At 39.6% G+C, this 12,037-nt stretch overlaps 1 protein-coding gene across 2 annotated transcripts in view; it reads left to right on the top strand.

Moving 5' to 3' along the window:
• Window positions 1–12,037, top strand: part of PLD1 (phospholipase D1) — a 370,963-nt gene that overhangs the window by 226,706 nt on the left and 132,220 nt on the right. For both annotated transcript variants that reach the window (XM_069213037.1, XM_069213036.1), the window contains one exon: window positions 10,720–10,803. In XM_069213037.1, coding sequence (XP_069069138.1) covers window positions 10,720–10,803 — 84 coding nt within the window. The remainder of the gene's footprint in view (window positions 1–10,719; window positions 10,804–12,037) is intronic.

Genomic DNA, 12,037 nt, shown 5'->3' with positions numbered 1-12,037 from the left:
ATTGCTGAGCAGAGACTTTTTTATTGTTGTAACAGTTTTTTAGTTAATTTGAGTTTATGAAGTAGGCTAGTTTAGCATGGTGAAGTTATCCATGATCTTCTGAAAAATAATTTTCAATTGCTGATACTTAACTAAACCACAAATTTGACAAGACAACGCTGTCCTATTGCAACTTAGGACAATCACAGGACAAAGACTAATATATAAAGTTGGACTCTTCCCTCATATCACACAAGACATATTGTGACAAGGAAAATAAAACTAAACATTGTAAATCATTCAGGATTCAACAATATGATCAAAAGTAATTGTCAAAATGATTCATGAACTGGAGTCTTGCACTAGCAGTAACTTGTTGGCGTTAATGTAATTTGTAAAGAGACGCCATGTTTCAGTTGTTAAGAGATTTATATTTGATAATCACTGGAATCCTATTCAAAGACATAGCATTGGAAACCAGCCTACACCTCAGAAGCCTCTTCTTTTGCATTTTGTTTAGTTTGTTCAAATTAATACACTCACAAATTGGAGGTTTGAAGTTATAGAGTTGTACGGTTAAGCAGTGAGACATTGGACATTGATTTCTGATTGACAGACTTTGGTGCTAATGAGTGCTTGCTGATATATTGCTTGGGTGACCAAACTTGAACTTTTATTTTTTTTCATATAAACATTTTTATTTTGGTGGACAGCATTGCTATGAAATACCGTTGCTCTTTCACATTCAAATTTTGCATACACCTGGCTAGCTCTAGCTCTTTGGGCCATGGTATGTCCACCATTTCCTCAATATGGCCTCAAATGTACATGGTCAGCATCTTGCAGTGAACTTTTAATTTTTAAATAAGCCATATTAGTTTATTCAAGCTGGAATTTGATATGGGTATTCTTCAGTGGCATCCAGGTTTTATCACTGCACCTTAAACTACTCTTGTAACCATCTTACATAAATATAGTATGCAACATCCTTAACCACCAGGTCTTGTTCATATTGGTATTGAGGAACTACTCTTTTAAGAAGTTTGGCTTTAGGCCTGCCCATATTAAATTAAAGTTATTCTTCTGTATCAGATTAATTATGTTGAATGGCACTTAAATGGACAACCCCCTGATATTTTAAGTGTTTAGTATAAGCATTGCTAGTCTCATTGCTCCTACAGTAATAAATACACACTTTTTGCAGAGGATATTTGAGATGGCTTTGTGCATCATGTTGTGTGGGTCATGTGTGTTACTGGTAATAAGGGATTGAATGTATGTATTACAATGGGATGGATGGCAGACATTTACCAAACCTAATATTTAAGGAAATATATTCGGTATATTGCTGAGGTTGACTATGAACAAATAGGCACCTATTTACAGATTCTAATGATGATATCTGCACCTGTTTCTGTAGCAGAACGAGAAAGGTAAGTTTGGATATGTGCTGTGAGATTTTCATGTGAGATTCACAGTGTGACTATGGATTCATAGGGGAGCATGTGAAATGGAGAACTAGGGGAGCATGTGTTATGGGGAGTTAGCTATTCGTTTTTTATGTACTGTGCATGCTTCTTTGAGCAGCAAGATTATATTCAGATTGCTGCATCCTACAAAAGGGCAGTGTTGTTGACAAGTGGCACCTAAATTGTATATCCATCCTTAAGTATTCCTATTTGTAAACATGGAAGGGAACACAATTACATTTGCCTAAATAGGCTTGTACCATCTCCACATGTCACCCATATACCATGAGTTGCACACTAATTTTGAGTCATGGGTCCAGAAAGAGGTCCAAGTCTCCTACAGGTTGGCTTGCACCTCTTGCCTAGTGACCTCTGGACCTTCTCCCAGGCAAGCCATACTTTCACTCTCTTTGGCTCCTTCTGCCTCTGCTCCTCATTATTGTTGAATACCCCTGCCCACCGTGTGAATGAGCTCACTTTGAATCACCATCCGAAAATTAAACTAGGTCAAACATGCGTACAGTGTCTAGCGTGCATCGAACATACATAAATCTAGAATATACTCTTGGTAAGCACACATGTCATAGTATTTTAGTTGTTTAAGCATGCTTTAAAATTGAAAGCTATTATATGTTTGGTAAAATGTAGGGATTACTACCTTGTGATGTAGTTGACTTCTCGAAGGATGGGCTAGAGGTTGCCAGAGATGGCAGTTGTAGTCCTTGGATGGAAAGCTGATGGTTGATAAAAGGTGTATTCCAACCTTACCGTCCTGTTTCCTTAATAGTGGCAACAATCACCATGGCTCTTCTGTTCCCAGCAAACTGCTGCTTTACAAAGGTGTATCTGGAGCCTGACTGTAGATTTTGGGCCTTCTCTGAAGGAAGCCGCTCCCTGGATTCCTCTTCTCCCAAGTGGTCTACAGCTGACTTTTGTCTGGGTACTGACCAGCCTATTTCCTGTGCCAAACTGTATTTCGAGGCCTGTATTGGGTACTCGTGATATGGAGTGTCTTTCTGTGGTCTACCTACTGTTGACTACTTTGAGAAATTCCTGCGCACGCGCTGTACACTGACTGCATGCATGAAGACACCATATTGTATTGGGTCTGGAGTTGCAAGGAGCAGAGATGAAGTGTGGGGACATGCACAGTTGTGAAGGTGCCTTGTTGGAGTGAATGCTGATTGTATAGGATCTAACAGTGATTATTGTTTATTATCTGGATATGAGCCATTCTAATGTAGGAACATTTGATAGTTCAGGTCTGGCAAATTGTACTGTAAAGTCCACTTATTATGTAATTTTATGACCTTGGAGGACAGCAGCAAACACATTGTGTGCATAATTTGCACTGTGTTAAAGCACTAATGGAGGGAGTCTCTCCACCACCTCCTTTCTTGGCATCTGCGAGTACTCCACCTTTAAATTGAATGCAGTGATGAGAGGCTTTTGAAGCATACTTGGATGCCATTGATGGGGATATGATTACTTCGAAAAAAGGGAAGCTTTGGCAATTAATAACACAGGACCAGAAGGGCGAACAATAATAAAGGTTTTGCTGGTTGAATGGTCAGATTCCAAACAAATGGTGAAGGTAATGCGGAGGAGTCAGTAGATGAAAATGCTTCTGTAATCAAAAGACTGAATAAGAGATTTTGGCCCGTATTTATACTTTTTTAGCGCCGCATTTGCGCCGCTTTTTGACGCAAAAGCATCGCAAACTTAAAAAATACAATTGTATTTTGTAAGTTTGCGCCGATTTTGCATCAAAAAACGACACAAATGCGGCGCTAAAAAAAGTATAAATATGGGCCTTTGTCTCAAACACAAAGTTTCACTTGAAAGACACATATTTGTATGGCATGTAAAGCTTCCTGGGGAGTTGATTGTCAATTTTGTTGCAACTTTGTGTACATTAGCTGTAAACTACTATTATGGTGACTTGAAAGACAAAATAATTTGTGATCTGCTTGTAGAAAAGACGGGAAATAAAAGAATCCAGGAAATATATTGTCTGCTGAGGATCCTCATTTGGAATTAGCCATCACTCTAGTGAAAAACATAGAACAATGTGCACTGTGTATGAGGAATCATTTTGTTGTTCAACCTGGTTCTTTATCGAAAGAAGTGAAAGCAGTATATAGATCAGCGGGTGACAAATCCATGAGAAATGGCTCAGCTAAGCACTTTAACAGACTGCCTGTGATGGTATCTTCTAATGTGGAAATGGATGTTGTCTGTTTCCTTTGTGATATCAAAACTCATGTAGTAAATTATAAACAAATGTCCTGTCTTGAATCATGTGTTTCGAATGCAACAAGATAAGGCATAATTCCTGAGTGTGTAAAATGAGAAATTTTAGGAAGCATAATTTGTCTCAATAGATTAAAACGGTGGAGGAGGATTTCTTTGAGTGTAATGGATATGTATTGATGGTTAGTGAAGAAGAACAAGCTGTCAGTGGTGAAAACGTTGTGGCTGTCAGTCGTAAAAAACATTGTGGCTATCATCCAAATAGGGAAAAGGAAGCCTCCTTGTTGTGAACTATTGATTAATGGTCACAAGCAATGTTCCCTCTAATTGTTTTCCACTGTGTGCAGCAGTGTAAGGTCTCTGTGCGCTGCAGCCAAGGATACGTGGGCCAAGAAATTGACCATTCACACGAGCGCAGTCCATAACTACCAAGATCATTGGCATTTGCCTCTCCATAGCTTTGTTTTACTACTAAAGCAAAAAAGGCAGGGCATTAGAAGTTAAAAAGAAGAAAATAGTGTCTCATTCATGTCAGGAGCAGCAGAGGGGCACAGATTAAGTTGAATCAATCAGTGCTTGGTACCTGCTCCACACAGAGGAACGGAAATGATGCTTGGCTTCCAGTGACAAATTACAAGACTGTAGAGAAGAGTGCCACACAAGCCAACAAATAGTAAGTGACAGGCAGGCTCCAAGCCCTTTACTGTACACAACAGAGTCTCCCAAGCAAGACGTGGGTGCTAGCACATGCACTCACATCAAGGAACAGAAAGGTGACAAGAACAGCCTTCCACTGTGCATCTTCACAAGGCGTTGGGTTTTAGTGATATTTGAACCGTTTGAGATACAAACAATGTATTTTGGATGCAGATTTTTTGGTGTCAAAATCTATAACTATACAAAAATGCTGGGGCCACACAACTGCATAATTTTAATGGCCCTGAATATAGTGCATCTTACAAACTGAAGTCACAGTGGGGGCTCAACAAACAGACAAAATTAAGGCATAGTTTGCTTAGTCCCATGATCGTTAATGCAGACAGTGACTTTAGCCCATCCATAACCCTGGGTATTCTTCACAATAACCAACTACCTAATCCGTAACCTGCAGTACAGAGTACAGCATTTTGCACTTATCCTTCTTGTGTTCTCCGGTTTTGCAGCATGTTATTAAGGCTAGGCATTCTGATTATCCAAATCAGTCAATTAGAAGGACAGTATATAAAAACAAATAACCCAGTTCAGGAAGCACTGTAGTTTTAGAAGTGCAGACTTCTCTAAGAAAATATCTAAAAATGTAATAGCCAAAAGCATCTTTCCATCCCAAACTGTAAGCCCCTTATCTTTTTTGAGCTTTATTTATAGTCTTTAAATCGTAGGGTCCAAGCCTTGAGGGTGCCAGAGTCTTTAAGAAAGAAAACAATTGCCGTGCCATCCTAACAGCTGTGCACAAGTTATTACAAGCAGAAGGGGTAAAACACAACCAGGGAAATAAAGCATGAGTGACATTGTAAGAATGGAGAGACATCTTCCCCTTCTCCTTATGGTGACTTTTCCAGATTGGGATAGCGGATGTGAACAAAAAAATAAAAGTAGTGGGGGGAGGCTAACCAAGTGGGGCAGTATACAAGTGACACCATGGCGAATGACATCACAGCTTGTTTCCGGTGCTGAAAGGGGTTTTATCGCATGTTTGTGTTACCACTGCAATAAGCAAGTGTCAATACATAAGATTAAGGGCATGTAAGCCAATAATACATTATGTTTTTTTGTGTGCTATTGTGGTCTCGAAATTCAAATAAGATACATAACACTGAGAAATAATCTGTTGCAAAGTAAAATGACTGTACCATTGTTCACTTAAAGGAATAAAAGGTTGAAGGCCAGATGTAATATTGTATTAGTTGCCAAAATTGGTCACAAATTATACATCAACTTTTTGCGACCAGTATCTTATTTTGTAAACTAAACCACATACTATCAGGTTAAATTGCAAAAACACAATTTGCACAGCAGAAGAGCTGCCTAATGAATACTAAAAAGACATGTCACAATTCGTGGTCCTCAGGGACAGCTGGCCACCATCCTGATGTTTGCACTTTCAAATGCATTCCCATAAAGAATACGGCACTGATTTAAAGAGAAACATTTTACTTGTTTCCGGTGCGGAGTACCAGCACTTATTTTTGAGGGCTGATGCTTATTTTTCTTGCTCAAACATTTACTGCAAGTAAAAGACACATATCGGAAAGACGGAGGAAGAGAAAAACAAAAAAGTGTCACAAAGGAAGAAAGCAGAAAGCTGCAAGACTGAGCGGAACGGCCAGGGACTGGCTTTAAAAGGATTGAAGCGGCTCTAGATGACTTCAGTATTATGCTGCCTTAGTAGTCTGTGTTTGCACTTTTAATTGCAGTAGCCGCCCGTTTAAGAAGAGGGCTCTGGGCACCGGCACTTTTTTTATTTAAGAGAGACGTTTTACTTGTTGTTTCCTCTTTTTGATCGCCGGCGCTTATTTTTCTGCCTCAAGCATTTACTGCAAGTAAAAGACACATATGGGCAAGACGGAGGAAGAGAAAAACAAAAAAGCTTCACAATGGGAGAAAACAGAAAGCTGCAAGAGTGAGCTGAAGGGCCGGGGACTGGCTTTAAATGTATTGAAGAGGACCGAGTTGGGTTTAGTATTACTGCCTTAAAATTACGTGTTTGCACTTTTAATTGCAGCAGCATCATGTTTAAGAAGAGGGCTTTGGGCACCAGCAAGTTTTTTTATTTACAAATTACGCACTGGTGAGCACAATGCCCTCAGTGACAAAATAAACATTTTATCTAGCAAGCGATCACCCCAGCCAGCCAGCCTGCTGATAAGCATGATTTATTGCCCTGAATGCAGCCCGGTGCCCCCCAGCCAAACAAAGCTAATTAAACTCCATGACCTGCTGTAACTCCTGTAAAAGCACAAACCTTATTCACGGGGATTTCTCCTCTGGATGCTGCTTGTCCTGTGCTGCTACAAAGGCAGGCAGTAAAATGTGCGCGCTTTGTAAACGTGTGTGCGTGGTGGGAAAAGTCATTGTGCGCGCCCGCACAATCACGCACCTTAAAGGGAACATTGGTCACAAGGGCAATATCATATTTGATTCTGGTTCACTTTTTACATTAATAGGTGAAGCAGAATTTGTGAATTTTCACCACATGGTTTTAGAACAGCCGCACATCATACTGTGGCAAAAGATTAGAGGTTGTGAGAAAGTGTGAAGATGTACTTGAGTTTCAGGATAAATAAAACTTGAGCTGAAGTTTATGTGGTGAAGAATGGTTCTAACATATTGGGTAGGTATGATCAAAGTGATCTCAACATAATTTGTGATCCCAGTCATCCTGGCTCAGTTTTAACTAAGGACAAGCTATTAGCCTCAAGTTTGGGTTTTGTGTTGTTACTGTGGGCGATGCCGTTAGATGAATGGAAATTGAGCTACAAATATCCTGAGGTGTTTTGTGATCATCTTGGTAAGCTTCAGGGTTTCAAGCATCATATATTTTTTTTAAGTAATGCTGTTTTTTTATAATACACAAACTGTGCAAGGTACTCTTGTGTTTAAGGCAAGAATTGAGGGAAGAACTTTATAAATTGTGCTCAGTGTCTATTATTGAACCTATTGAAGGTTCCGAATGGTTGCCACCCGTAGGCCTGGCAGAAAAGTCTGATAAATAATTGTGTTTGTGTAGATCATTATGATCTAAATCATAACATTTGGGTAGATCACTAGCCACTATATAATATTTTTGAAATGTTAGCAACATTAAAGGATGCTGCAGTTTTTACATCATTGGACATGTCTGCACCACATCATCAAATTGAATTACATTAAGACTCGAAACATTTTACTTCTTTTGTTACACCTGAAGGGGCATTTTGGTATGTCCGTATGGCTTTTGATCTGGCATCAGCATCCTTGTGTGTTCCACAGGGTGATGAATATTTTGTTTAAAGGTATGGATAAAGTTGAATGCTTTCAGGAAACCCATGGCAGGGACAGGAGTGAACATGATGTCAAGTTGGAACTGGCATTGAGCATATTGAAGAAGAGTGGAATGATACTGAAAAGAGTAAGTGTAAGTTTGCTCATTCAGGTGTGGACTATCTTGGTCGTCATCATGTGTGGGCTGAAGGAATTCAACCTAAATTGAAAATCTTGAGCGCCATTGACGAAGCACCACCACCTGTTAATAAAGATCAAATGAGATCCTTTTTAGGCTTGGTGGATTATTATGCCAAATTTGTTACACAATTTGCCAGCAAAACAGCTATTTTAAGAGAGTTATTGAGGAAAAAACAAGTATGCGTGGTCTTGTGAATGTAGTAACATTTTTGACAATATAAAGAAGTGCATTATGCCTGCCCAGCCATTGAAGCCTTTTGATACTCATGATGAGTATTGTAATGACTGATGCTAGTAATTTTGGTTTGAGTGCAGTTTAATACACAAATGTACCAGTGGCTGTGAAGAAATGGTTGCAGTTTAAAATTGATATTGAAAAATTAGCTCTGGCAATGTGCTGCGGCATAAAGTATTTTACAATGTTTTTGCGGAGCAATGGATTTATCCGACGCACAGATCGTAAGTCCGTCATGGATAGGTTCAGCACTCGTGGTAAGGGGAGGGGGCTACACTCTTCAGTGGGAAATGGCAACATCTAATGTAAGAACTTCAATACAATGAACATTTTTCAGGTATGAAGAATTTTGCTGCTGATTGCTTGTTGAGATTACCAAAAAAGAGTATTACCAGTAAAAGTCAGCACAAAATGGGGGAAAAGGAAATTGTATGTATGATTAATGCTGTTAATTTATTGTTAAATGGCGTGCTATGTAAGGATGAATGATTTCATGCACACTGAAGCAACAAATAATCCCTATAATGTTCAGCATGGATTTCTATGCTGCACTTCTGTGAAAGGCCCTACACTTCTAGAGACTTTGCATTTTGTGTACTGAAACATAAGCTAGGTTACATTAGCCCTTGATGCTGATTTCCCTACAGCCACTAGATGTTTCAGTTGTTGATGAGAGTATTTTAACTCCATCTTGTGCTTTCCCTTTAGTTATGCTGTAGCTTATGACCTGGAGCAAGGACTATAGGTCTGGGTGGTTTTTGACCTTGATGGTTACATTTCTGTTACCTTCTTGTTTTAAGATCAGATGGTCTATTTTTTGTATTTTATCTTGAATGTGTTTTGAATTTATTCTGGCCAAACTCCAGAAGAGGCTGCAGCGCATCCAGAACGCCACTGCACGCCTCATCCTGGACATCCCCCGCCACTGCCACATCACAGACCACCTGAGCAACCTGCACTGGCTCCCAGTCAGCAAGAGAATCACCTTCAAACTCCTCACCCACACTCAAAAAGCACTGCACAAAACCGGACCAGAATACCTCAACAGACGGCTCTCCTTCTACACCCCAACCCAGCATCTCTGCTCTGCCAACCTCACACTTGCAACCGTGCAGAACTACAACTGGCGGTAGATCATTCTCGCACCTCGCTGCCAAAACATTGAACACTCTTCCCACCCACCTGCGCCAGACCAAAGACCTCCTTACCTTCAGGAAACCTCTCCAGACCTGGCTGTTCGAACAGTAGCAGCACCTCCCCATGTTCCACCCTCCCCCGCCCCCAGCGCCTTGAGACCCTCACGGGTGAGTAGTGCGCTTTACAAATTCCTGATTGATTGATTAATTAATTGTAAATATTTTTAGCACTCATACAATAGAGTATACTACTAGTACTACTAATAATACTCTTCCAAATAGCAGGAAGTTAAAATGTTTGAGAATGTGTCTGCCCATACTGTCATTGAGTTCCTGTGTGAAATGTTTTCTCAGGATGGCTGTCCTGAGGAATTAGTAACTGACAGTGGTGCCCAGTTGGTGTCTGTGGAGGTGAGAGATTATTTTCAGGCATTCTTCATACAATGGGCACATAATGAATACTTTGAATGGGTACAGGTAAAAAAAAGACACCCTCTGGGCATATAGAACTACATCTTGCGGTATCACTATTTACTCTTAGGAGAGGTAGGATTGCTGGTACTAATCTTACTAAAGAATGGACGGATGGCAAACGGTGATGTCCTGGGTAGGTGTTTGGTGTGTGTAAGGCTATGATGGGCCCTACAGAAGTAAATAAGAACATGGAAGTGTGTGTCAAAGGTGGGGACTGGGTTAGCAATAAAAATCTGGTTCATGTGAGAAAAGGCTGTCCTAGGTATCTGTACCCATGAAAGTTATCAAGGTACATGACCAGGTTGTAGTGATTGGAGGAGGTAAATTGTAGAACAAGATTTCTACTGTCCCTCCTGGGAGAACTTCAATGGTGCGTTCCCGATCGACTTTGTGGAAAGTTCTTACCTTCAGGTTGATGATGCAGTACAAGATGCAGTGAGTGGTTCTACAGGTGAAATTGAACTCAAGAACAAAGTGACTGGAGTTGTGGAGAACGCCCAGAGTACTTCTACTGGGAGTACTTTGACTAGAGTAAGGAAAATACCTGGAAGTTATAAAGATTAACCTTATGGGTTAGGTTTCTTGTAGTTTCACCATGGTGATTGGGAGTGGTACTATTTTCTATGTCACTCTATCTCTTGTGAAGATTTATTTGTTGTTTTCATTGGGTACATTGTTTCCCAGTTACATTGTTTCTTACATACATATGTAATATGTTCCTTTTAATGTTTATACAGTCTTGCTTATTTTTATTGTTTAATTTTCTCAAATTAATATTGTTTTTTTGTTTTCTATAAGCTTATTTCTATGTTGCCATCTAAGGGAGGTAAGGGGGGTAAGTGTGGGGATTACTACATTGTGATGCAGTCGAGTTCTGGAAGGTTGGGTTCGAGGTTGCCAGAGATGGCTGTTACTTCCCTGCGACAGAGAGCTGATGGTTACATAAAGACGTACTCTACACTTACCGCCTGGTCTTCCTAATATAATAATTTAACATTTTGATTTTTTTCAGGTACGTCAATGCAAAAGGTTATTTCCAAGATGTAGCAGATGCTTTGGAATCAGCCAAAGAAGAAATTTTCATCACAGATTGGTGGTTAGTACATTTGTTGCTTACGTAATAAAAATGATTTGTGAGCTGTCTTAAGCACCATTTGCATGTGTCACTAAGCAGAATTACCTTGCTTTGAAACACATTTATCCAGTTGGCTTGGCATTGCTCCAACAAATGCACAGAGCCTTTACGCCTGAGTTTGTATTAGGAAATCAGTAACTGTACATAAGTATCTATTTAAAATATATATTTTTACATCATGTAATATAGCGTGATTCATATGTGTATGGTGTATTCAAACATTACATAAAATGTTCTGTTACTGATCTCACTCCCACATGCTCATATTATTTACTCGATATTTCTCCATCCCTTCATTCTAATGAAAAATATCCCAAACTAATTCTTTGTAGTAAGTCCATTTTGTCTTATTCCTTGTCTAATATTTTCCTGTGCGACAATCTTTATTTCTTCCTATCCTTGCTTAAATATATCACTATCTTGTAATTTTGTTCTCTTTGTGTGCTTTAAAATTTTTTTTACGTTTTCTGCCTATATTTGCAGCGGTCTCTAGTAAGGTATATTCATATTTTGATCTCAAAACACGGACATCCTTTAACCTGTCTATTGTCAAAGCATTATTGTGGACAGCACCAATACTTTCAATGGCATTTTGGACAAACCATTGATTCTTATTTATTGATTTTCCTGTGAATCTCATTTGCTTTCTTCTTATTCAATATCTTTCCCTTCTCTTCTTGTGTTTATCCCTTCCTGGTGCATATCTTCTATACCATTGTTTTGATTGGATAACGTGTATCCTTCCACTCCTTATGTTCAGGGAACTTCTTTTTTCTTTATCTTTCTGCACTCGATGCAAGTGTATGTATTTTCTTACTCCTTTCCTCGTGTGCCGCTTCATCACTGACATCCCACCCCGTGCTATGTTGATCACTCCTCCTCGTCGTAGTACATCTATTGCTTTTCCTTTTCCTTCTCCTCCCCCGCACCAGGCCATCACTGAGCTCTCCATGTTGCCTCTTCCCATCCTCCTCAGCTCATTTCTTATGTCTTACACCCCTCCCTGTTTTGATTCATTTTAAATTATATTTTCAGTCATCCCACCCCACTCTTGCATTGATTCATCACTTACTAAACCCCCCCTGCCAGCTCCACTTCTGCTGCCCCCCATTATCAGTGGTTGTTTAATGGGTACTAAGTGATGTTACCTGTATCTCCAGAAACTCAAGTGGTAGTTGGCTGGATGTGTGCTGAA

Source organism: Pleurodeles waltl, chromosome 11 (assembly GCF_031143425.1).
Source record: "Pleurodeles waltl isolate 20211129_DDA chromosome 11, aPleWal1.hap1.20221129, whole genome shotgun sequence".
Classification (NCBI taxonomy): Eukaryota; Metazoa; Chordata; class Amphibia; order Caudata; family Salamandridae; genus Pleurodeles; species Pleurodeles waltl.
The sequence above is the reverse complement of the archived record's forward strand: the minus strand, read 5'-3'. Positions and strand labels throughout refer to the sequence as shown.